Genomic DNA, 27,805 nt, shown 5'->3' with positions numbered 1-27,805 from the left:
ATATATACAGTGTATATAAGTTTCAGTAGTCGGTAGTGAAATGTTATGATTTTCTATAGGGTGTTTCACTGTATGAAATGACAATGCACCCTCTGCTGCATTCACAGCATCCTCAGATTTCCCGGGTCTCACAAAGAACTCCGTCAACTTTGTTGAACTACTCTCACCTCGCAAAGCTTTTTTATGTTTTTCGGTGTCCATGTGAGCTTTGAGATCTGTGGCACCCCCATTTGACACCGAAACATATGTGCCAGGATAGCACACGGTGCACGCAACTTCCCACTTGTCTTACAATGTAATGGACACTTGATTCTCTTCTTTTAAGTTCCAGCTGGCTAAAACTTCCCGCAGTCCATGGGCTATGTTTTCACTGGTGTGTGATTCGGGGAAATATACAACGTGCTTTTAATTCAAAGTCTTGAGTAAGAAAGTGAACGGTAAAGCTCATGTAGGGCTCAGTTGTACGACTGGACCACAGGTCAGTGGTGTTAGCGTAGAAGTCGACTTGGCCACTACCTCCACATTAGCCACCTCTCAGTCAAACAGCTCGGAGCTCACTGTCTTGACGCATGTGTCGTACATCTGTGGAATTGCGACTTGAGAAAAATAATTTCTCGATGGAAGCTGATATCTCCGGTCCAATTTGTTAATTGGACTCACAAAGCCTTCTCTGCTCACAGTGTTAACAGGCATCATGTCTTTAGCTAAAAAGCGTGTGATAGATTCTGTTAAATCCCTGTGGCGTTTCGATGTTTTTTTATAAGGAGTTACACTTTCAAAACTTTTATTTATGGTTGTCTGTGAGACTCTGCTATTGTTAACCTTACATGGCATTTCGTTGGCAGTTTTGAGCTTACTTTTTAAGTCGTTATATTCTCCCTGTGGTTGCGTTCCAGATGACTGTGGAGATTTGTTGTATTTCCTCTCGACGTGGCCACAACTTTTCGGCACGACTTACACTGTATTTGCATTTGGTACACGTCATCTCTCTTGAAGCCAAAATATTGCCATATTTCAGACGTACTGTTCTTTTTAGCCACAAGTTCGTCGCTGTTGTCATTTTCCGGCTCGCTTGTCTCAACTCCTTCCATTAGTTTTTATTTTCCACCCTCTCTGCTCCGAGCCACTACTAGGTTCTGTGCCACTAGCCACTGGTGAGGCGGGTATAAGACCCCATCTGATTGGTCAAATTTGGATAAACAACTTATGCATGCAACGCACACATGCTTGGCACATAAAAAAAAATGTATTTATTGCAACTCTCTGCGATATGGATATCGCATATACTATTACCGCGATAACGATAATTTTTCGATATATTGTGCAGCCCTAATTTTCGATACCAGCTTCAATACTACAACACATAAAAATACAAATGAATTTTTTAATAATGAATGGATTAGTAAACAGTCAGTAATAAAATAACAATAAACAATTAAAAGTAATGAATAGAAACCAATTCAAAACAATAGAACAAAAAATATAAATTAAGAAAACAGAACTTTTTAACAGCTTTAAAAGTTTTTAAAAGCAGTATACATTTTTAAATTAAGCATTGAATGAAATAAAACATACATTACAACTGGTCTTCATTGTATGATTATAATACATGAATACATTTTAAAGTGATCCAGCCAAGAGCAGTGAGTGGTTTTCTCATTTTCTTGTTATGGTTGTTTGTTTGATTAATATTAACTCACTGGACAGCGGCAGGTCTGGTAGGTTTAATTTATACTTCGAGTCTGACATTTTGACACAAATCTTCTTTCCCCCCACTGTACACATTTAGTTTAAACATAACTCACTGTGTTTACATGAATACCTCACCAAGACGGGCATTTTGTCAAAATTTTGAAATTTATTTGAACTTTCAGACATGTATCCTCCACATTAGCCACCTCTCAGTCAAACAGTACAAAGCTATTACTAGATCACTAGCTAATTAGAAAATTAATTATGTGGCTCGCTGCCTGAGGTAAGTAATGTTGAATCAAATTATGATTGGTCAAGCAAGGCTTTGTTTTTCTAAGCCACTGCTAACCTATCTATCTCACTAATATAGCTGTTTATTTTATCATTATTTACATTATTGACACCATTTTTTTACTTGCCCCATCAAAAATCATCCTGGATAAGCAGACAAGCATTAATGTTGAGCCCTTGACATCAAGGCCAAGCAGAAGCCTCTAGCCTACAATGAATAGCATCTTTTTACTAAGGTCTAACTGTTAGCAAATCTGTTAGAGCTACTGGTCAAATGTCATTTCCAAACATTGTCCTTTTCCCTCCTCAAAATTAGTAAAATAATTAAGGAACCAGAATCATTCAGTGGAATCCAAATAGCAGCCAACATTGTTAATTGCTTACATTTCCCAACCCTAAAGAAAAAGTGCATTTTTGCTACACACACTAAAAAGAACCTTAGCACATCAAGATTTACACTGACAAAAACCAGTCATCCATTTTTATATTTGCCAACAATCTTATCGTGCTACTTTGTTGGAAATCCCACCGTTATCTCAGGTGTGGTTTCTAGAAAATCAAGGACGATGGTGGATTTTTGGTCATATTTCTTTGTTTGTTGTCTTTGTCAGGGTAACTATAAACTTTCACGGTCAATTTGAATTACATCACTCTGGTCTCTACAAGACTATGTTCTTCATCATCCGTCCCAGACTGCTGAACCAATAGGGTGTCAGATATCCTCCCTCACGTCCCGTCAGATTCGTGGGAATGTTCACTAGGAAGTTAATTTGGTGCTTTATTAGATTGATATTACACGCTTTATGGATTTGTGGGTGTCATGCTGACCTTACTCAGTGTTTGCTCTTATGTAAAAAAAGTGGGATTGGGAAAAATATTGTAATTTTCAAGAATGTTTCTTTCTACCAGTGAGTGTGATTTTATCAGAAACAGTAGGTAACACATTGTTTGCCATGCACAAAACGTTTCCTGGCCTTCTACTTTCGTTTTAGCAGTGCATTTTGTGTTATTGGTAGATGCTCTCTGACCAAAGCAACTCGCAAGAAAATGCAAATGTTGTTCATACCAGAATAAACATTAAGACTCCATTTAAAAACAATGATACTTTTAGCATATAAACTTAGAGCTAGAAGACACAAGTCAGCTTGTCGAGTATTAGTGTGAAACCACAAACTGTTCATTCTTGTTGCACGCATGAAGTAACTTAACTCATATTCAAACTGTTTAGTCAACTTCTGATTTTATACATCATGAATCATCCAGATGAGATCATACTCCACTGTTCAAATTATATTAGGGCTGATTCAAAAGACACTATAATATGAGTCATGCCAGTGAATGGCTTATCTTGAATCGAACTAAAGGACACCCCTGTGTAGTTCCGCTATGGTTTGGCCTTCAGTAGATCAAACTCCCATGGTCTGCTGGCTGAAATGCAGGTCTAACTGTTGTTGAAAAGTGTATAAAATGAGTAGTTTCATTGGTTATTGTTAAAAAAATTATGAAATGATGATTGCTTGAATTAATAATACATTTATGTTTATGTAATGTTAACTAATGCGTTGCATTTATTTTGTTCTTTTTTTTTTCTTTTTATGATTTTCTTCAGTATTTTGTTTTGTCATCCATTCTCTACACAAGTTGTCCTTTAAGTTGCATTCTAATTGCAGCTCTAGCTACAGTGGAAGATTTCCAGATCCGACCTCATGCGCTTTACGTCCATTCCTACAAGGCACCAACCTTCTGTGACTACTGTGGTGAGATGCTATGGGGACTTGTACGACAGGGCCTTAAATGTGAAGGTAAAACACACTGTACACACAATAATTGTATTCAGTTGTAAAAGAATAGAGTGGTGGTGGCGTAGTGGGCTAAAGCACATAACTGTTAATCAGAAGGTCACTGTTTCGATCCCCACGGCCACCACCATTGTGTCCTTGAGCAAGACACTTAACTCCAGGTTGCTCCGGGGGATTGTCCCTATAATAAGTGCACTGTAAGTCGCTTTGGATAAAAGCGTCTGCCAAATGCATAAATGTAAATGTAAGAATTGAAATGCACATCATCAAGAACATGGTTGTTCACAACAAACTAAAAGGATCTGTTTTAAAAAAAAAAGCACAATTTATAATACCAGTGTTGTCAGATTTTAATACTGATTTGAAATGTTATTTGATTGTAATATTGGCCAAACATTATGGAGATTTTAGTCTTTCCTCATTCAAATAGATAGTAGCTGTACTTTTATGCCACTTTTATCCATAGAAATTAGCTGTCTGGGAACTTTCCCAAGATTGCCTTGAAAGTGACTTTGTTTTGACTCAGAAACACTGCATTCAGCATGTTCCTGAGACACAGAGAAACACCATAAAGGGATGTATTCTTCTAATAGTCTATAAAAATTAGTGGTCGTTGGATGTGGGTTTTCAGTTGTCTATTCCAAAATTATTACAAATAATGTCCATAATAGCTCCCACTTTATATTAGTTGTCTTTAACTACTATTTACTAACGTTAAAATTAGGGCTGTCAGTAGATTACAAATTTTAACCTAATTAACTACATGATATTCTGACTTATTTATTGAATTAATAGCAATTAATGCATATACACTACAGTGCAAAAGTGTTAGGCACGTAAAATGTTTCACAAAAACATTGATCTTAAGATGGTTATATATATATCTTCAGCATTAGTGTGTCAATAGGAAATATACATTTTGCAAATAGAATAGAATAGAAGAACAATCTGAAAATATTTTTTTTCATTAAAGGTTCAATGCATTTTTAGAGCATGTTCACAATCAATACTATTGTTCCAAAGCAGATTTACTGAGAATATGGCCTTAACCCCCAGTCATCAATCTAAAGGTGTCAGCTAAAGTTTCAAAACATATTTTTCATCACAATCCTAAAGTAAATGCAGATTTTTTTAATTTTTTTATTTCTTACAGTTGCAACTATGGGTTTCAATAGAGTAAAATAATAATTATTAATGTAATGATTTCCAACTAGTATTATTATTTTAGATTTTTTTCCATGGACCCCCTAACACCCCCTTTTGGCACATCTGGGGGTCCCTGGATGGACCCCAGTTTGGAAACCCCTGGTTTATAGTACTCCAGGTTTAGTTTAACATGTTTTGATTCAGCCTGGTTGTAGATGCTCTCAGACTGGTTAAAAGTATTCTTAATGAGTGTGACCCAGTCCTCTGAATGTAGCTCAACATATTATTACTGAGTCTGGTTTAAATAACCCTGAGTTTGATTTGACAGACTCTGATTTAGTCGGGCACAGATTATTTAAAGTGCTGTGATTGAAGTTTTAACCACTCTGAATCTGGTTTAAAGTATTCTGAGTTTCATTGAACAGCGTGCTGTGTCGTGCAGTGTGCGATATGTCAGTCCAGCTTTGAAGTTGAAATCAAGGGCTGTTTGAATGGAACCCAGGGTGCTTTTGCCAAGCACTGAAAGTGACATTCAAAAGCTGTATAAAGATCATGGGCTCCAGTTGTTAAAAGCCACAAAAGCAGTTCATATGCAGAGGAATTCTAAAACACTTTTACGCTTTTGAACTGTAAACATGCTTTGGAAACAGCTGGAATTTTACATACAAAACTCTCCAATCAGTTCTCAGGAGAATCTACACATGCTTCATTATCAATACATCTAAAAATGTCTAAAAAGAGAGGGGGGCCCTCTGCTGGACTTTAAGGGTAAAAGGCTGAAGATCAAATTAGCCTTGTGTGTTTAAACCATATACACAATTCTTACCTTTAAACCCTTGGCCAAACTCTGATCCTGACTCCTGATCACTAAAGCTGTCTTTGTGGATTTGCAGGTTGTGGACTGAACTATCATAAGCGATGTGCCTTTAAGATCCCTAACAACTGTAGTGGTGTAAGGAAAAGACGTCTCTCCAATGTGTCTCTGCCTGGCCCCTCGCTGTCTGTTCCTCGTGCCACACCAACTGATGCTTACTTGGGCCTGGAAGAGGTGAGGGGTCATCTGTCCAACCTGTGCAGACAGGAATTGTTTCTGTTGACTTTTACATTAAAGATATTTTCTGAATAATTTAGTTTTTTTTACTATGATGTTCTTTTTATGTATGAGTAAATAACAGGATGCGTAATCAAAGACCGATAGGTTAGACATTGCATCAACCACTTAATTCAGCTGTATGGTTTAAAATGTAAGAATTTTAGTAAATATGCATTGATATTATTTCCAATAAATATCGGAAGTGTTTTGGAGCTAGCATGTTCAACGTGAGTACACTGTAAAATATGACAGAAATTAGTATAACTCAGCTGGCAGTATTTCAGATCTCATGAAACTGTAAACCCAGTAGTAAAATATTATATTATTTTTGATTATATTTTTAAATAGAATTAATCTTCCAATTGTCTTAAGGTAACTGTATTTTTGACCCTTTTTTACCTTATAGTTTTTGGTACTGGAACCAAACATGGCTACTTTGTCAAGACTATCAAAATAATTTATTTGTTTGTATATTTGGAAAAAATAATTATTAGGACACCTTCCTAAACCCCTGTAACACAAATTGACTTTAGTGCCATTATAGACTCATTAAGAATTTTGAATGGTTTTCAATACGGGTCAAAATCACAGGTGGGTAGAGTAGCCAAAAAAATAAGTAAAAGTACTTACATAAATAATTACTTGAGTAAGTAACGTTTAGTTTACTTGGCCTCTAGGGCTGGTATTGATACAGATTTCGATTCCGATTCACAAGCTCTCGTTTCGATTTCGTTTAGATTCCATATATCTATTCAAATGGTTATATTTCAGTTATAATGTCCATTTTGCTTGCATTTGAAAGAAATTCTCTCACATCTAATGCTGTTTATTGTACAGGTGACCTTCTAACTAGGTACATTGTTTTTCAATATTTTGGTCACATTTGAGCTTTTTCTCCTCTTTGGGCACTTACATGAAACAAGCCAAGCAAACTTTAACTCTCAACACACAGTGAAAGGATGCTGAACAAATTCACCACTATATTACTCAATCACTGGTGAGGGAAATCTGAACATTTACCAGCCAGTGGCTAATCACAGACATTTTTAGTGCCATTTGGTCTTATTTGGGAGTGATTTACTCACATTGTAGAGAGTTGCACATAGAGTAAAAGATCAGCCTTGGGATTTAAGAATCAATATCAGGATGTTAAAATGAAGATTGCGATACATTGGAAAATCAATATTTCTTCCCTGTACTAATATATACAGTAGCTAGGTGAACAGGTGTTTCATGTTATAGCTGTTTCTACACAGTGTATTTTAATATGGCTAGTGCACTGAATTTGACCAGTCAGCATCCAGAACTGGAACTATATGCTTTATAATGCACATTTGGTAAATGTACTTGGTCATGCTAGACCATGCATACAAAAAATAAAAAATTGCCTATTATGCACGCTATACAAATTTCATACTGCAGACATAGTACAAGTAGTATGTTAATATGCTATTCAGAAGACAGGCTTTATGTGTTTGAGATTCCTCTTGCATGCAAATGTGTTATGTTCCCCTAACTCATTGCAGCAGCGCCCCCATCAGGAGCCAAGTAAGCGGATACCGTCATGGAGTGGCCGGCCAATCTGGATGGAGAAGATGGTGCTGGGCCGAGTGAAGGTGCCGCACACCTTTGTCATTCACACGTACACGCGTCCCACCATATGCCAGTACTGCAAACGGCTGCTCAAAGGGCTCTTCCGTCAGGGCATGCAGTGCAAGGGTTTGTATCATTCTGCCTTCATTCATTAAAGAAAATACTTGTTGTCAAATAATAAGTAATGATACTAATGTAGGAAAAATAACTAATGATCATGATGGTTTTTTCTTCACCTTAGATTGCAAGTTCAATTGCCACAAGCGATGTGCTTCAAAGGTACCAAAAGATTGTCTTGGAGTCTTCAATGGAGGTACAGTCATGTTTTTCAGTCACATCAAAGTAAAAAAGGAGCAGTGAAATTAACATTTAGTTGATACCTATACCAGTGATAATTCACATTTCTTGTTAGATACTACAGCGAAACATAATACTGAACATATGTAATATGGGTGTTTTTTTAGTTTCCTAAAATGTAAAGTCTCGTTAAAACATTTTATTTGTCACCTAACATTATCCAGCATTGTGTGTACATGTGTCACAGGAGATTTACAAAATTCAGCCACACCATTAAAACCACCTGCGTAATATTGTGTAGGTCCCCTTGTGCCACCAAAACAGTGCCAACCTGCATCTCAGAATAGCATTACTAACATATCTAAGTTACCAGTCTGACCAATTTCTGTTGACCTCTCTCATCAACAAGACATTTCTATCCACAGAACTGCCCCTCACTGGATGTTTTTTGTTTTTGGCACCATGCAGAGTAAATTATAGAGACTACACCAACAATCAGTGACATCATGCAATTATCTAATCAGCCAATCGTGTGGCAGCAGAGCAGTGAATAAAATAATTCAGATATGGGTCAGGAGCTTCAGTTAATGTTCACATCAACCATCAGAATGGGGTAAAAATGTGATCTCAGTGATTTGGACTACACTGTGGCATGATTGTTGGTGCCAGATGGGCTGGTTTGAGTATATCTGTAACTGATGATCTCCTGGGATTTTCACACACAACAGTCTCTATAATTTACTCCGAATGGTGCCAAAAACAAAAACATCTAGTGATTGGCAGTTCTGCAGATGCAAATGCTTTGTTGATGAGAGAGGTCAACAGAAATTGGCCAGACTGGTTTGAACTGACAAAGTCTATGGTAACTCAGATAACCGCTCTGTACAATTGTGATGAGAACAATATTTTCTCAGAATGCTATTGAGATGTTTCTACAACTTGATTGGAGTCCACCTGTGGTAAATTCAGTTGATTGGACATGATTTGGAAAGGCACACACCTGTCTATATAAGGTCCCACAGTTAACAGTGCATGTCAGAGCACAAACCAAGCCATGAAGTCCAAGGAATTGTCTGTAGACCTCCAAGACAGGATTGTATCAAGGCAATTCTGCAGCATTGAAGGTCACAATGCGCACAGTGGCCTCCATCATCCGTAAATGGAAGCAGTTTGGAACCACCAGGATTCTTCCTAGAGCTGGCCGCCCGGCCAAACTGAGCAATCAGGGGAGAAAGGCCTTAGTCAGGGAGGTGACCAAGAACCCGTTGGTCACTCTGACAGAGCTCCAGTGTTTCTCTGTGGAGAGAGGAGAACCTTCCAGAAGAACAACCATCTCTGCAGCACTCCACCAATCAGGCCTGTATGGTATTGTGGCCAGATGGAAGCCACTCCTCAGTAAAAGACACATGACAGCCCAGCTGGAGTTTGCCAAAAGGCACCTGAAGAACTCTCAGACTATGAGAAACAATCCCTACAGTGAAGCATGGTGGTGGCAGCATCATGCTGTCGGGATGTTTTTCTGCGGCAGGAACTGGGAAACTACTCAGGATCGAGGGAAAGATGAATTCATCAATGTACAGAGACATCCTTGATGAAAACCTGCTCCAGAGCACTCTGGACCTCAGACTGGGGTGAAGGTTCATCTTCCAACAGGACAATGACCCTAAGCACACAGCCAAGATAACAAAGGAGTGGCTACAGGACAACTCTGTGAATGTCCTTGAGTGGCCCAGCCAGAGCCTAGACTTGAACCTGATTGAACATCTCTGGAGAGATCTAAAAATGGCTGTGCACCGACACTCCCCATCCAACCTGATGGAGCTTGAGAGGTCCTGTAAAGAAGAATGGGAGAAGTTGCTCAAAAATAGGTGTGCCAAGTTTGTAGCATCATACACAAAAAGACTTGAGGCTGTAATTGGTGCCAAAGGTGCTTCAACAAAATATTGAGCACAAGCTGTGAATATTTATGTACATGTTTTTATTTTATTTTTATTGTTTTTTTTTATTTTTATAAATTTGCATAGATTTCAAACAAACTTCTTTCAGGTTGTCATTATGGGGTATTGTTTTAGAATTTTGAGGAAAATAATGAATTTAATACATTTTACAATACAATACAATAAGGCTGTAACATAACTAAATGTAGAAAAAGTGAAGTGCTGTGAATACTTTCCGGATACACTGTACATGCCATAAAATCAGTGGAATGCTGTAATTAAAAGCTGGACAAAATCTTCTGACTTAATTAATAATACAATCGAATGGGCAGATTCAATTCATATTAAACTTTGTTGCCAAGAGAAACGTAAGTGTACATTGCCAATTGCATATTAAGGCACAATATATGCACAGATATAAAACAAATGGAATGTTGAAGTTTAATTTGCTGAAGTTTAAACCCCAAAACTATAATCCTCTGGCTGCCACTCAGTCTCTATCGTGCACACACTAGGTCTCTCTCGTGCAGTTTTGCTTTTGACAGTGGCTCAGATGACAGTGAGTGAATGTTTTCGGGCAATGCAAAGAGATATGGCTGCTTGCTCACCACAGGTGGGTGAAGCCTCCATACAGTAAATCCGCTCCCATGTTTGGTGTGTTCGGGACAGGTGTTGCTGGTAATGAATAAGTGTGTACTGCTCCACACTATCAGTTTCTGTGCTAGGATGTGCAGTCGAGTCGAACGTGTACCTCCTGGCAATTTATATATGACAATTTTGGAAAAAATATTGGTGATGTTTCTGGAAGTGAAAAAAACGGATACTGCATTAATTACGTGGATTTTTTTTTAAACCTGTTAAACAGTCATCTATTAATCGCAGACATTAATGCGTTTAATTTCCCAGCCTTACTCTTTTTATCATGTATTTTCGTAGATTACTATTGAAAGTCTTGGTTTGGGACAAGGCTAAAACAGTAAATTCTAAACATAAAAGGTATTTGAAATGTATTTAAAAAAATTATGAAGACTTGTTAAAAGGTTTCACAGTTTTAATGAATCTTTAATACAACAAAAAGAGGGAAAAATATAATCTGTTTGTTTTTAATAAAAATCAACACCTGGGACATAAAAGTCCTCGAATCTGAAGAAAACCATATGCAATGCATATGTACATATAGGCTTAATAGGATAAATATATCCTATACTCGTGTATCCTTAATGCCCTTCTCAATTAATTAAGCAATTAAGTGTCTATTCAATTAAACTCAGTAATTAAGAATTATTTTAATTAATTTTAATAATTGTGTCACTCCTGTGTACATTTAAATAGAGATAATGAACTATGTTGATGTTAATGTGTCGCCAAGATGGGCATTTTGATCAAGAAGTGCATTCGCACATCTGCATCCATGAGTACTTTTCAGAGTATGTGTGCAAATGCAAAACATTTTTTTACCGACTTTGTACCAAAGTGTTTGACATCATTACCTACATGTTCAAACACAAACTGTATGTTGTTTCAGAGCCAGCCAGTCCAGGTCCAGACTCTGATACCACAATGGAAGTTGACAGCAGTGATGTGAACAGTGACAGCAGTCGAGGGCTGGATGACTCTGAGGAACCCACCACACCAGAAGACAAGATCTTTTTTATGGACTCGCCCTTTATGGACCGTGAGAAAGATGAAGAACCTGTGAAAACCATCAGGTACTCAAAACATCCTTTAAATAATAAAGTAACATCAGCTTAACGGGTGTCCACATCCAGAAAAACTACTTACCAAGATATCCAAATTGAAGTTTTTCTTCTTTACTCAAAATGCTGAAAATGCCTAACCACTGATCCACATTAGGCTTCTGTTGTCTCCTTTTAGTCCATCCACCAGCACCAATATCCCACTGATGCGTGTGGTCCAATCCATCAAACATACCAAGAGGAGAAGCTCCACCATGGTCAAAGAGGGATGGATGGTGCACTACACCAGTCGAGACAATCTTGTAAGATATTATTCCTTAATTAAACTCAAAGCAGATGATGTTTTTACTTATGTGATTTTTGCAATTTGGTTAAAAAAAACATCCGCTTAGAGCATCATTTTTAAGCAGTATTGGGGAGTGACTGAAAGTGTTCTCCGACTCATTCTAGTCACCACTCATTGGTGTTCCCAAAGGTACCTGTGCAACATTTTAATTCTTTTTGTAGTAAACTAGTCTGTTTATTGTTAATTACTATGTTTTCAATGCAGGTACTGTACCGAAATTAGAGTGCTTTTCAGTTTTATCAGTTGCATTTAGTGTACATTTATTATGGATGTCCAATACAGCACCCATGTACTTGTACTCGTGCTCACAAAAATGTTCCGATACCAAAAATATATACTATGTGACGTAAAAATGTAATTCAGTCAACATTCAGTGCACAAGTCAAAGGAATGTTCCGGGTTCAATACAAGTTGAGCACAATTGACAGCATTTGTGGCATAATGTTGATTACCACAATGTTGATTATTGTTTTGTGGCTATACTTTTTAAACAGTGAGTATTTTAATGTTCAAAACTGGCCCCCATTCACTTCCATTTTAAGTGCCTCACATTCCTTTAAAATCATGTTATGTCCGTGTGTGATTATTAAACCGCAAGGCTGCGATTTCATGTAATAACTATATAGTTTGCAAGTGCTGCGCTCTTCAAAGTGAATGTGTTGAGCCAGTGTTGTGCCAAACTTTTAGATCTCCTTGGCTCATACACTATCATGAGTATTCCACACTCCGTTTGTAGCAGATGACAGTGAGCAGAGCACTAATTTACAGATAACATATTTGTTTAATTACATAGCAACCTTTTGTGGATTAATAATCACATTGGGTTATGTAGCAACTAAGGATGTGCGAGACTAGTCGACTAAACGGTTCTGATGCTGCTAGACACTGAACTTACGAGTCGGTAAATATTTTTCCCCATTACAATTGACATTTTTACACATTTACATTTGGCTTTATATTTTTACAGAGGCTGGACTTAAATTATTGTCATATTAATGTTACACATTTTGAATATAATGAATAATACAATTATTATAAAAAAAAAAAAAAAAAGAGGATATCTGGAGCGTTTGCAATGTTTCATTTCACCTCAGGCTGCGCATGCTTCTTCCCTCTCTCACTTGTGGCACGCGTAGGAAAATGTCATCTCGCTTGACAAGAAAACTCAGAAAGCTATGAAATCACTTCTCTGGTGGTGCGAGAAGCGGATTTCCGAAACGTTGGCTTAAAAAAAGTTGGATGTTATCTCATTGAGTCTTCTTTAAATCTGTGCGTGCTTGTACTGCAAGTTATTTTCCTGCCGAGCTGGCTTTTTCAAGAGCAGGATAGCCGCCTCAGGTGAGTTAAGTCCCATCTTTCACCATACCATGTCGACGTGTAAATAAAAAAATTTACATTTTGGAAAATTTCATAATTGTTTCAAATTATACTAATGAGTAAATACCCTAGAAAATTACTGTTTTAAGCAAGGAATGGCATTTTTTAAATCTGCTGATTAAGGTTATTTTCAACGAGGTGCCGACTGCGTAACGGGTTAAACTATCTCTTATTCTGTGTGCATGTCATGTTTAGAATACATTAGGTTTATTATAGTCTATATCATAGGCCTATATTTCTATCACATAGCTATTTTTTTTACATTGCATCTGTTATTGGTTAATGTTTTTTACAGAACAGCTGTCATATTAGATCAATGGCTAATGCACAACTGTACGTTGTGAAATATGCGCAACTTTTCAGCCCATGTTTTTCTCTCATAGATTTGGCTTAGTCTACCTGTTAATTATTTTCAACAATATCCTGACTGTTTTGATATATGAAGTAACCTTTACTTGGTGTATTCTGTTTAGAAATGGTTTAGCTATGGATTTCGCTATTTTTCCTGCACTATTCATTTAAGTGTTTTCAATAAATAAACCTGTATTCGCTAAAGGTGAATGTGTGTCATGTTATAATGTACAATGATGATAATGCAAGGTGAGCATGTCTCAGATAAATGCCCCTTTTCAGCGGAATTTAGCGTCAGATTTGGAATAGATTAAAGTATTTTAAATGGAATGCATAAACACACATTTTTTAACTGCTTTCTGAAGGTTGGTTTCTTTTTAGACTAGTCGACTCCAAAATATGATTTTAAACATCAGTGAAATCAACCTGCTTATCCGGAAGTGAGAAGCTCTGTCAAAAACACAAAGAAATGGAAAGGGCTTCACTTCAAAATAAAAACTCAATTTAAAGGGAAAAAAGTATGGCATAAATGTACAGTGTCACTACAGTATAGTTAATATAAATAATGTAATATTCTCTGTAGTACTACTTCTAATAATTATAATAATAACTATCAATTAATCAATATTAATTGTATTATATTTAAGCAATGCTCTGATGTGCAGCACTTTATTTGACCAAAACATAATTCTGCAAATGAATTGTTCTATTTTTAACTGATTTAAGTTTTAACTTATACATTTATTTTGAAGCAATTTTGCTGATAAATGTAAATAAACTGTTGATATGGAATTTAGAAAAAAAAAAAAAAAAAAAACAGGTATCTCTGTCAGTGAGTACCGAAAAGGATTTATCGGTACCGGTGCTCATTTTCAAATATTTTTATTGGGACATCCCTACATTTTATGTTCTTTTGTAATTTGTGTAAATTTATGTTAAATTTGATATTTTCACCCTAAATTTGATCCTCATTCTTTATATGCAAGATAAACACTACTGGATTATAGTCTGATAGTATGATTGTAAATGATGTCAGAATTTTCAATTTACTTACTACCTTTAGGTTAGGTACTTGTAGCATAGCTAACTAAAGGGTGGCTTAAAGCTGAAGTGTGTAATTTCTGCAGCCCAAAATTTATTTGCATAAGTAAACATTGTTTTCAAACAGTTTTCAAATATACCCCCATCTGCATTTTAATGAACAAACATAGCCCTGCCTCCAACTCGCACCATTTTCTGACACTAAACTCAAAGCGCTTTACATAGTGACCAGATGGTTCTCCTCAACCACCACCTGGATGATGCGACGGCAGCCTTAGTGTGGCATTACGTTCACCACACAGACAGCAGCAACTGGTGAAGAGGAGATAGTAGAGTTATAGAGCCAATTCATGGAAGCAATAATTGATGAGGACCAATGGGGGAATTTAGCCAGGACATCAGGGTTACATCCCTACTCTATTATGAGAAGTGTCCTAGGATTTTTAATGACCACAGAGAGTCAGTACCTTTGTTTAATGTTTCATCTGAAAAGTTTTGCCTTTTTACAGTATAGTGATCCCATCACTATACTGGGACATTAGGACCCACACAGACTACAGGGTCAGCACCCCCTTCAGGCCTTCCTAACACATCTTACAGCAGCAACCTTAGTTTTCACAAGGTGGTCTTACATCCAAGTATTGACATGGGTCAACCCTTTTTAGCTTCAGTGGGAAACCAGTCTAGAGCTTTTGGGTGATATGCCTGCTAATAATGTAATTGTCTCTGCATATTTAGCTGGGATAGGAGAAAGGATTTTAACAGTGAAAAGTTACTAAATTCAGCTTTAATTATGAGCACCTTAATGTGAAAGCCACAGCACGACATGTACTTATGGAGCATTGAGTGGATTTAGAATGAACATCACTACCATCATCTTATATAATGAATGTAAGATCTATTTATATTGTTAAATTCACATCAATTTATCTTTGCTCAAAACCAGGGTCTGCCAGGGTTTTGCAGTGAATCCAATTTATGTTTTGTCCTCAGAGAAAGAGACACTACTGGAGACTGGATAGCAAGAGCCTAACTCTATTTCAGAATGACTCGGGGGCCAAATATTACAAAGTAAGTCCTTTTTTATATATACTTTAATATGTTGTCTGCACTTATATAGCGCCTTTTTTAACCTTAGTGGTTATCAAAACGCTTTACACTGTGTCCCACTCACCCAATCACACTCACACTCACACTCATACACCAATGACAGCAGAGCTGTCATGCAAGGCGCTAGCTTGCCATTGGGAGCAACTTGGGTTTCAGTGTCTTGCCCAAGGACACTTCGGCATGTGGAGTCATGTGGGCCGGGAATCGAACCGCCAACCCTGCGATTAGTGGCCGACCCACTCTACCACCTTTGCCACAGCCACCCCTCTCTACCACCTTTGCCACAGCCACCCCTCTATAGGTAGGTAGGTAGGTAGGTAGTGTAGTTAGTTAGTTAGTTAGTTAGTTAGTTAGTTAGTTAGTTAGTTAGTTAGTTAGTTAGTTAGTTAGTTAGTTAGTTAGTTAGTTAGTTAGTTAGTTAGTTAGTTCGTTCGTTCGTTCGTTCGTTCGTTCGTTCGTTAGTTTCTTTTGAAGGTTAGTTCAATGAAAAATTTAAATTCTCTCACGATTTACTTACCTTTTAGCCATCCCAGATGTGAATGACTTTCCTTCTTCAGCAGAACCAAAGTGAAGATATTTATAAGCAGATTTCAGCTCTGTTTGTCCATACAATACAAGTAAACAAGTGCCATCAGGGTGCTGGCTGTTTGAAGGTTCAAAAAGCATATTTAGCCAGCATAAAAGTAATCCACACAACTCCAGTCATTCAATTAAATTTGTTTCTTACACCAACCTATCGATTTGCTTCAGATTTACTTACATTGTATTATCAAACATAGCTGAAATGGGCACAAAAAAAAAATCTTCATTTCAGTTCTGCTGAAGAAGGAAAGTCATTACACATCTTAGAGGGAAGTAAATCATGAGAGAATTTTCATTTTTGGGTGAACTGAAACTTTAAGTGCTGTGATCTCATGATTCTAAACAAATATTGTGCATCCAGGTTAATAGTTCCATGACATACACCCAAGACTGTATTGTGATGTCTTTTAATTTTTGAGTTTTTATGCTTTTATGGCGAAAACTTTTGTGTAATTATACATTTTATGGTTTATACATATGGTATTTTCTGTTGGTTGAATGTTTCAAGCTGTTGAATAATCAAATTATATTTCCATGTTAATGAAAACAACCTTTAAAATAACACAGGAAATTATAATGTTGCTCATGCTTGTACTGTACCTCTCATGAAACCGATTATGCTGCAGTCCATCTTTGATCTTTGTAAGGTCAAAATATTATAATTTATTGCTCATAAAGAGCATTGCTCTACAGCTAAAGGCGTTTGAGGATTAGTACTTTCCCCTCTCACAAATATCACTGAGGTATCTGGCAAGTACCACAGAATGCCCCCTCCTCCTCTGCGTTAGCTCAAGTGAAACAGCATTCAGAAAGGTACATGAACTGCTTCAAATAGAAAGCATTTGTGGTTAATGTATCAGTTATTGTTTCAATGTAGTTTTATGAATGAATTTGACATTCAGACTAAATACAGTGGCCCCTAAATTAATTTGGACAGTAAAGCTGAACTTTATGTTTGGGTTAGGTTTATATATATATATGACCTTATCTGGCAGCCAAATGTTTGGAATAATGTACAGCTTTTGCTGTTTCGGAAGGAAATTGGTACTTAAATTCACCAAAGTGGCATTCAACTGATCACAAATTATAGTCGGGACATTAATGATGTAAAAATCAGCACCATCACTATTTGAAAAAACACATTTTTGATCAAATCTAGACAGGCCCCATTTCCAGCAGCCATCACTCCAAAACCTTATCCTTGAGTAATCATGCTAAATTGCTAATTTGGTACTAGAAAATCACTTGCCATTATATCAAACACTGTTGAAAGCTATTTGGTTTGTTAACATTGTCTTTGTGTTTGTTTTGAGTTGCCACAGTATGACTGGCATGTCTTAAAGTCAATATTAGGTCATAAATGGCAAAAAAGAAACAGCTTTCTCTAGAAACACATCAGTCAATCATTGTTTTGAGGAATGAAGGCTATGCAATGCTTGAAATTGCCAAAAAACTGAAGATTTCATACAAATCTGTACACTACAGTCTTCAAAGACAAAGGATAACTGGCGCTAACAAGGACAGAAAGAGATGTGGAATGCCAGATGTACAACTAAACAAAAGGATAAGTGCATCAGAGTCTCTAGTTTGAGAAATAGATGCCTCACATGTCCTCAGCTGACAGCTTCGTTGAATTCATCCTGCTCAACACCAGTTTCATGAACAACAGTAAAGCGAAGACTCAGGGGTGCAGGCCTCATGCAGAATTGCAAAGAAATGCCACTTTTGAAACAGAAATACAAAAAGAAAAGGTTAGAGTGGGCAAAGAAGCACAGACATTGGTCAACAGATAATTGGAAAAGAGTGTTATGGATCTTAACCCCATTGAGCTTTTGTGGGATCAGCTAGACTGTAATGTGTGTGAGAAGTGCCCAACAAGACAGCCACATCTATGGCAAGTGTTACAGGAAGTGTGGGGTGAAATGTCACCTGAGTATCTGGACAAAATGACAGCTAGAATGCCAAGGATCTGCAAAGCTGTCATTGCATTTTTTATGAGAACTATTTGAAGTAGTTTAAGAAAAAATCTAATTGTAATATAAAATGTTCACGTTATTAATTTTATTCACACTTTGGTGAATAAAAGTACCAATTTATTTCCGTAAGAGCAAAATCTGTACATTATTCCAAACATTTGGTCTCCAGCTTGTGTGTGTATGTGTATATATACTGTGTGTGTATATATATATATATCAGAGTTTCCGCTAGAAAAAAATGGTGCCGGTCACAGAGGTTTCGTTTTACGGACATTTTGATGATATGCCGGTCAAATATATCGCCTCTTAATTAGTCAAGTTGAGGAAAACTGGAGGCAGTCTATGTAACTTAAAAAATGACATAATCAGGCCGTATAGAATGCAACATATTATTATTAGCTTAACTTTCAAATAGACGGAAAAAAAAACATGAACGTCCGATTGGCGTCAATCAACGCCAATTGTTTTTTACTGTGGTTTCACACACATTCACTTTTTGAAACATTGAGGCACGGATGTACCTAATACAAATAAATAAAACATCTCCAGTTAACTAGCAGATCATTCATTTAGTCCGTTATTAAATAAGAGATCTAGCGCTAAAATCTGTTGTTTTTGAAATCAAGCTGAGCTTCGTGTCCGCTGCTATCAGTTGCATGGACGACGCGCTGCGCGAGTTGCGCAATCTTCACTAGGACGCGCGTTTCAATCTATCGCCGTTGCGGAGACTCTCTATTAATTCCGGTGAAATCACAAAATAAAATGCACACAAACGTGTTCCTGCTTGATATAGACTGTAACCATGCACTGATGAACATAGGCTATTCAGTTTTGATGATAGAGAAAAAACTGCACGAATGCGCGGATTAGAAGCACTGATCTATCTATAATGAGATGTTCCTGATTCACCTTCGTCTGGCCTCTGAAAAAGCTTTTAAAGCTAGTCTGCCTGGGCTTGGCCATATTTGAAACGTCTCACTCAATCGTTCGTTGTTTAGGTCTATATTGCAGCCGTTTTAGGCGTGCGCTTTATTTGAAATGCAGCATGCGATGTTGTTTCATAACTTTCAAACGATAGAGCCTGTTCCTTTATAACATAGCAAGAGATCGGTGTATTTTTGCTTCATACATTTTAGGCTTATTCTCAAATTCAGATTGTGTTAGGGGGACGGGATTATTAGGCAATTTTAATCGGACAATTTGACCGGAGAGATTTAATTTTGTCGGACATTGAATTTTTTTACCGGCCAATGTCCGGTAATTACCGGACAACGGAAACCCTGATATATATATATATTTGTGTGACTAAAGTGTCCAAATTTGTAGATAAATTGAAAACATTTCCAAATTAGTATTTTGCAACTGAGAACTGTTATTTGGTCTTTGTTATGTGTACACATTTGCAGATGTGAATGTTCATGTTGCTACAGAGAAATCTATCTAAAACAAAAATACAGCAATATTGTCATTTAGATTTTTGCAACCATTTGTATTCTTAAGTTTGAAAAATGTGTGTGTGTGTGTTTCTGTTGACGTTCTGTAACACACACTCAATATTCCCAGATGTAAAACTAATGGCTGGAAACCTCATCATCCTGTGTGAGACTTCAGGGTGTGCTTATGACTGTTTAACACACCACTTTATTATCAGCTTGGCAAGTCAATTTTTTTAATTCATCACTGCTGAGGCACTACATAATTCTGTATAATAAATAATTTTTGTAACAAAGGCAATTTTTGCTTGTATCTAATATTTCTAAGCAGAATCAATTGTGAGTAGTATAATGAACAATCGATTTTTAGGTTTAAAAACCCACTCTTATCGACACACTTAGAGAGAGGTATATAATTCCCAAATCCGCTGGAGTAGCCATAGCATCAGATTTGATATTATACATTTAATTTTCATCTGTATCTTTATGGAACCATATATCATGTAGGCATGCATGATTTATTGGTGATTAAATCGTTGTCAGCCAAAATTTGCATTTTTTTTTTAAGTCTAAATTTGAAGAAGGAAATATCATCTGGGGTTATCTACATTCAGTTGTTTCAAAAATTATAGATTATAGAGCATGAAAGACTTTATATTTGAGCTTTATTTTAATAAAGTTCCACAGTTTCCGATTAAATGGTATAAATGTATATTATCAGTCATAAAGGTGATTGAGCTTGTCGGTGAGACAGCATAATATGGCCATGCCGACTTCCCGTGTGATCACTATGCAACTATGCATCACTTGAATACTCAACATTAAATATTATTGTAAATGTCACATATATATAAATACTTCTACAAAAGTGCAGTTTTTTAAGAGCATATAGAACTGCTTATTCACAACTGTCTGTGTATCAGTTGTCAAATTTGCACATTTGGAAACCATAGTCTTTTCTTTTGAAGATGGAAGCCCTCTACTTTTGGTTTCTGTACTCCTTTCGTTGGGTAAAGGGGTTTCGGGTCTGTCTCAGGATAACCGCAGCCCTCCCCCATCACTATGGAGTGACCATCTCCTACATAGTGCTAGCTGTGTCTTGGTGCCTTGGTAAGACTAGCCTACACACACACTCGCACATGTATGCACGCGAGCACTTCTGGTGTGCTGCCCTGTAATCATGTAGCTCTTCATAGGGCTGGGTCACATGATTCACCCACCAAACCACAAGCACTTCATCTTATATTCAGAGTAGACCGCAGGCGCAGCATTTACTCTGATTGGCCACAGCTACTGTTTTTCCTGTCTCGTTTGAGATCAAGTTTGGGGGCTGAGCTGAAGGTGGACTCTTGAAAGACTGTCAAGAGCAAACTTGCCACATTTCTGAACCTGGAGATACTGCATGGACGATTTTTCCCTTCTAATCAACAGTTGTCTGGTCACATCTAAAGAGAATCAGTTTGACCAGTATGTTCTTCAGATATTCACACTTTTTTTATTTCAACGGTTATCAGTACTTAACTATCAGGTCTACTGATAAATGCCAACTGGTGGTGTTTTCAGGTAAATTAACTTCACTTTTCTATTTAATCGATTATCGGTTCTTTTAATATAGGGTCTACCTATAAATGGCAACTGGATGAATAATATTAATGTAATATTTTAATGTGTTGCTTGTATTGCCATTCATGCTTTAACATGTTACAGAAATACTTGACATAATAGCTAAAACATAATTATTAAAATATGCATAACCTATGTTTTCTGTTGTTATAGGATAAGTACCTTATCATTGTGTTAATAATTAGAAAAATCATTAAAAGTTGGTTCTGCAGATCGGATAATTAAACACAAAAGTAACCGTTGTCATCGATCATAGAAAAAAGTATTAATCGAGCTCTACTCACATCGATCAAATGTGGTCCTGGAGAGCCACCATCCTGCGGGTTTAGCTCCAGTCATAATAAAATAAACAAGAGCTGTGAAGACATCACATTCAAAATGCTGAGTTTAAAAAAAAAAGTGTCGGAGAACAGCAAGTCAGATGGCTCTTTTCAGCTTCAAGTGTTATACAATATATACTAAGAATGTTGTTTCTTGTGGTTAAATTGTAGTTGTTTAACCAAAGGTAATAGTGCATTATTTTTGCAGTTGTTACTATGTCCTACATTCAGGTCACAGGACAATGCCTACGTTCCCAGATTAAGTCTGTCCAGGAATGTAATCATAATACCTGTGTACCTAAAGACAGTGCAGGAAAGATTACTTGACTAAAATTGTAGTCGGTAACATAATCTCTTGGATTACATTTTAAAGAAATCTAATCTGATTGCTTTTGGATTACTTTTTAAAAATGTTATGTCATATGCATTTGAGTAGATAAGCTTTTACCGTTTTCAAAATGATGCTTAAATGGATCAGTGTGTGGACCAGTCTATCTGTGAATAAACATCACAAAAACAAACAATCACACAATTTATCTCAAAAGCACATTCGTGTATATTTTTGAAGCTGAGTACAAAAGCAGTTTGCAAAACTATAACTTTACCGCACTAATGCAGTCGGTTCGGCAACTGCACCCACCCTCCATTAAATACTCACTAGCACTGTAGTCTGATTTAGAAGGAAAATGTTTCATTATTTAATAAAAGAAGAATTAAAGGGATCAATTAATTATGAACAATTTACTGCCTTTGCCTAATTAATAGGTAATCATTTAATCCATAAAAAGTAGCCATAATCTGATTACGAGTATTTTAAAATGTGATTTAATCTAATTACAAACACTTGATTTTTGTAATCTGATTACATCATCTACATTACATGTAATCCATTACTATCCAACACTGTCTAAGGAACATGCTTTTGTAACAGCCAAGAAGTACATTCTTCATCAAATGTAGTTCATATTCTGACAGAATGCAAATTCGGACATTAAAAGTAGAATAGTATAAAATTACAGGAAGGCTGGAATTAAACTCCTCTTTATATAACCCTGCCTTAGAGTCATACATACTCAAACTCTGACTCTCAGGTTTTAGGTGTGATAAACTTGTGATCTCTTTGCCGAACAAGCTTAGAGTTGGATTTTGATTTGCCTTCTCATAGATTAACTTAATGACTCATTCTCTGACTCAAAGAGCAAATGCGATGCTAATGCAGCAAATCGGTAAACTGTCTTATCTAACTATCAGTGAGTCAGCATCTGATTTTCTGACTCATTTTCTGACCCACAGGAGATTCCCCTGTCAGAGATCTTACAGGTGGATATTGCACACGACTTCAGTAGTTTAGCGCTGGGGGGCAATCCGCACTGCTTTGAGATCATCACTGCCACCATGGTTTATTATGTGGGAGAGAATACCATCGGCCACCACCTCCACATCCACAACACTGCGCTGGCTGCCGGTGGCGTGGGGCTGGAGGTCGCGCAGGGCTGGGAGAGGGCCATACGCCAGGCCCTGATGCCCGTTCCAGTAACACCACAGCCCAGCATCGGCGCCGCTGCAGGACAGAGTAAAGATCACAGTGAGTAGCTGAGCTGAGTAGAGCTCTTTAAAGACCCGTGAAGTGAATTAGGGCATCATCTGGAGTCTTTGACAAACAGTATGAATGGAGGGTTCATCCAAATATCAACCTCATATCGTTCCAAACCTGTATGCTGTTATTTGTTCAGTTGAACATGAAATAATTTTTGAGACTCTATATGTCTTACCAGTATTATCTGTAGTGTTAAATATCGATAAGAACCAAAGGAGCTTGCCTGAAAATGCCTCTAAATCAAGTAGATTTGCAGCAATATTCTGGCGTTTGAGAGTGAATGGCTCAGTCTTTAATATCCTAATGCACCTCCATTTAATTGTGTTGAGAGACACTGAAGATTAAAAAGGGTTTGACAGGTCTGGATTAATAAAAGCTGTTTAGTTACGAAACAAACAGAATTTGCATTCAGGGGATATAGTTGAATGACATACTCCGTTAAGGATTAACCTTTAGACAAGAGAAACGAAACCAGGGCAAATCCAACACCAAAAATACACAGAAAAGTTTTTCTTCTGAGATTTCCTGTCCTTTTCTGTGTATGACTTTTGGTCACCTGTCATTGTCTGCTTATGTTACAATTCATCATTCATTTTAAATACGATTTGTTTTAGTAAGATTCAAGTCATGCAGGAGTCGAACACAAGATTATGGAAAATTATGCATAAATCACAAAGCAAAAAATTGCACATTTATTCTGAAAACTATGACACCTCGTAATTTGTTGCATTCAGTTGAAGTGATTACAACTAATAAAGAAAAAAAAATTACAGAATTATAATTTTTTGATCCCCATTTTATCCCACTTTCTAAAATGGGCTGACCTGTATGAAATATCAGAATTTAATCCAAATGACTGTATAGTGTTTTGTTTGTGTGTGTTGCAGAGGAACTATCCATCAGTATTTCTGTGTCAAACAGTCAAATCCAAGAAAACGTGGTGAGTGTGAGGCTGTGTTTACTGACAATTTTTCCCAACAGCACACCCTTTTTATTGACACTTCTGTATGTTTGTTCGCATACAGCAAATTATACCACAATAATAATGCGAAGAACTGAGAGAGGAAATACAAAAATGTTGTATTGCATTATAAAATTATAGCTGTTTAAGAAATTAAATGCATTTAATATGGGTCAATTATAAAAGCCCACGGCTCTGTTTCCTCTGTCTTTAGGACATCAGCTCAATCTATCAGATCTTTGCTGATGAAGTGCTGGGCTCTGGACAGTTTGGCATCGTTTACGGAGGTACAGATGGATATGCAGCATTCTTGAGTTGTGCCTCATAAATGTGATTCATGCCCTCGTTTCACCATCTCATGTTAATGATGGGTTCTTAAGTGTGCTTTGTATCTGTTATAAGGGAAACACAGAAAAACAGGAAGAGATGTGGCCATCAAGGTCATTGACAAAATGAGATTCCCCACCAAACAGGAGAGCCAGCTGAGGAACGAGGTAGCAATTTTACAGGTAAGAATTCCTTGGAATGAGATTAATGAGAGTTATGAGGGTGAATCTTACGAAAACATGTCCGGGTCATATTTCACCCCAAATTAAAATAAAAATATAATTATTTTAGTACTATTTAGATGTTATGCATTGTGACATTATTTTCATTAAAGTTTATCATTGATAATTCAAAAGTTGTGTTTGTTAAAGGTACAGTATGTAAGATTCAGAAACCCTTGTTATTAATGACACTTGTGGCTGTTAAGTGAACTGCAGCCAGCTGCCTGTTGCTCATGATCGTGCACACACTATATAGGGATGCGAGCATCGGCCAAAACAATGACGCAATGCACAAAGAGACAACAGATGAGGTAGCATAATTAAAATTACACAGTTATGATTGTTTTACTACAAACTTTGAGAATATATATTATATTTGACTCTCCAATGTTGGAACAGAGCTAAAACAAAGTGTGGATATAGTTCTGACTATGCAAGACTGTAGTTTGAAGTAATCACTTTTCTTTGCATGGTACATTGACTGCATTCATTTCATGTGTTATTGTAGTTTACCTTGCTGAATAATGACAGATTACTGTGCAGGCAAGATCAATCCTATAATTACACAAATCAATCCTTATGGCACTATATTTCACATGCTTTGCTGTTATGTAAGCTTTCCTGTCCAATAAGAAGAACGCCAATTCAGGGTCGGTTTTGATCCCCAAAACCAAACAAAGGTCCCTCCAGGAATCAAATGCCCTGCTGATGTTAACTGTAGTTTTCGCTCAACCACGATCACGTTTCTGCTTAGCCAGACTGGATTGGTCAGTCAGTTTTCATTGCAGTCTGAAGCCCAAAAATCCTTTGGATTCCTGGTGGACAATTTGTCGGACCCAACATGCATAGCACCAAAACGGACATTGTGTGAACAGGCCTTAATCAATACAACACTGGTAATTACTTAATTGTTATGAAAATTGTCACCAAAAAATCTTCTGTAGATACATTTTATTAAAACATTAAAAATATTGGTAAATTGGTTTGCAAACTGCAATTTATTTTCAATTTGTTTTCTCACTTTTTTAATAATTTTGGGGTGAAATGTCACCCATACATGTTCCTTAGAGTTTCTGTGAAATTCACCCATGAATTTTGAATGTGAATACTAGCCTAAAGCCCAAAGTATGCTCAGATTTTGATGAGAACGCTTAGTGCCTCATACAGTTGAACAGTTGCGTTCAGTGCAAAAAATCCAGAGATCTGGCAAACTTGCCGCAAATTCACCACTCATATTTTCAAATGCAAATGAGCTTGCTATCAGCCGCAAATGTTTGCCAGAAGTTTGTGCTCTTCACTGGCAGTTGTGAACCTGCAGCAAACCTTTGGTAATGAAGAGTTTGCTACAAAGCTCATTTGCATGTGAAAATAATGAGTGGCGAATTTGCGGCAAGTTTGCAGCAGGTTTTTTCAATACATAATGGAGGAGAGAGAGAGAATCAAGCTGGTAAAATATGTTTATGCTTTTTTTCATGAAGAATTTGCATCATCCTGGCATTGTAAACCTGGAGTGCATGTTTGAGACTCCAGAAAGAGTCTTTGTTGTCATGGAAAAACTCCATGGAGACATGTTGGAAATGATCCTCTCAAGTGAGAAGAGCAAACTTCCAGAGCGCATTACCAAGTTCCTGGTCACACAGGTTTGTAGCTAACTTTACTAAATATCTCCTGTTGTCTCCAAGTCATGTTTAACATTATTTATCTCTGTATTCTGAAATGTCTTGTTTAGATGCAGCTGTATAATTTATTTCATGAAAGAGCTAAATTCGAGGAGTGGGTCTGTGGGTTTATTAGAGCAGTGGGGCCATGCAAACTCATCCATTAGCTGTAGAACTTAAATCACAGAGCAGCTCTGATGTGGCTAAGATGCTTCTGTCTCCAGTGTCACGGGTCAATGTTTCAGTGAAAATCTATTTGTCAGAAAAATAAACTTTCTTAAAATAGTTTTTCTTGTTGTGAGGATAAACCTCTACATTTTTGTAGATTTTTTCTGAAAACAAGACTTTATATTTTCTGAAGTAGGTATATCAGCGTTTCCTTCAACTTCGGGGCAATTTTAGCACTGTTGACTTTTAGAATGTCTCGTTAAAACGTTTAAAATTTTTCTCACAAACTTTTACATTTCTCTATTAACCACTAGCCAGTGTATGTACATGTATCACAAGATATTTGTTATTTTTATAATTTTTTCTGAAATTCCCAGCACAATGTGATTTCCAGCTCATCATAAATTCTGTATTGTGTTTCATAGAATTTTGTGGTGGAAATTACAGTGATGGATGTCACATTTTTTATATTTTTGAAATAAAATCCTATGGCTAATTTCAGAGTTAACATTTTATGTATCCTAAATGCTCACAATTAAATAATATTGTCATAATTTTTAAGAATTACAGCTTGATTGGAAAATACTCACAATAATAATATTCTGCTCACAAGTGATATTTACTTTTAATTTTATTTGATAAAAAAAAAATTCTTCATACATCATTTGTCTAATATTTTATCAAGCATGCTCTTCGCTAACTTTTGTCAACTTTTATTTCGAAAAAAATTATTTGGTGTGGTTGAAATTACACCACAACTGAGAGACAGTTGTTATTTAAAAAAAACAGGGAATTTTTCACACAATAAATTTGAAATTGTATAATAGATTTTAATAGTGGATTTAATTTTGAAGGGATTTAATATAAAAATAATATTGAAAATTTGGGTCATTGCAAAAACAATAAAATCTATACATATAAGGCATTTAAAAAGTACTTAAAATAAATGATTATGGCCTGATAAAAACTTTATTTTAATGTGACTTTTATATAACAAAAAGAAAAAAAGTTGAAATCTATTTGTTAGAATAAAAATCAACCCCTGGGATCTAAAAGTGTCAGAAGTTGAAGAAACATCCCTATCTTGTTTTAAGGATTTTTCGTTGTATTTTTTAATAGAACAAACTGAAATCAGTTTTTTTTTGTGTGATGTTAATCCTTTGTGGTGT

The 27,805-nt window shown here is 36.5% G+C and overlaps 1 protein-coding gene across 4 annotated transcripts in view; it reads left to right on the top strand.

Moving 5' to 3' along the window:
- prkd3 (protein kinase D3) overlaps nt 1-27,805 on the top strand; it is a 97,943-nt gene that overhangs the window by 61,591 nt on the left and 8,547 nt on the right. For 3 of the 4 annotated variants that reach the window (XM_052153827.1, XM_052153826.1, XM_052153829.1), the window contains 12 exons: nt 3,654-3,785; nt 5,822-5,976; nt 7,548-7,740; nt 7,856-7,927; nt 11,374-11,557; nt 11,724-11,847; nt 15,654-15,731; nt 22,998-23,289; nt 24,189-24,241; nt 24,477-24,549; nt 24,665-24,771; nt 26,289-26,450. In XM_052153827.1, coding sequence (XP_052009787.1) covers nt 3,654-3,785; nt 5,822-5,976; nt 7,548-7,740; nt 7,856-7,927; nt 11,374-11,557; nt 11,724-11,847; nt 15,654-15,731; nt 22,998-23,289; nt 24,189-24,241; nt 24,477-24,549; nt 24,665-24,771; nt 26,289-26,450 — 1,625 coding nt within the window. The remainder of the gene's footprint in view (nt 1-3,653; nt 3,786-5,821; nt 5,977-7,547; nt 7,741-7,855; nt 7,928-11,373; nt 11,558-11,723; nt 11,848-15,653; nt 15,732-22,997; nt 23,290-24,188; nt 24,242-24,476; nt 24,550-24,664; nt 24,772-26,288; nt 26,451-27,805) is intronic. The other variant, XM_052153828.1, reaches the window with a different exon arrangement.

The sequence above is a fragment of the Xyrauchen texanus genome, chromosome 22 (assembly GCF_025860055.1).
Source record: "Xyrauchen texanus isolate HMW12.3.18 chromosome 22, RBS_HiC_50CHRs, whole genome shotgun sequence".
NCBI classification, from domain to species: Eukaryota; Metazoa; Chordata; class Actinopteri; order Cypriniformes; family Catostomidae; genus Xyrauchen; species Xyrauchen texanus.
The sequence above is the reverse complement of the archived record's forward strand: the minus strand, read 5'-3'. Positions and strand labels throughout refer to the sequence as shown.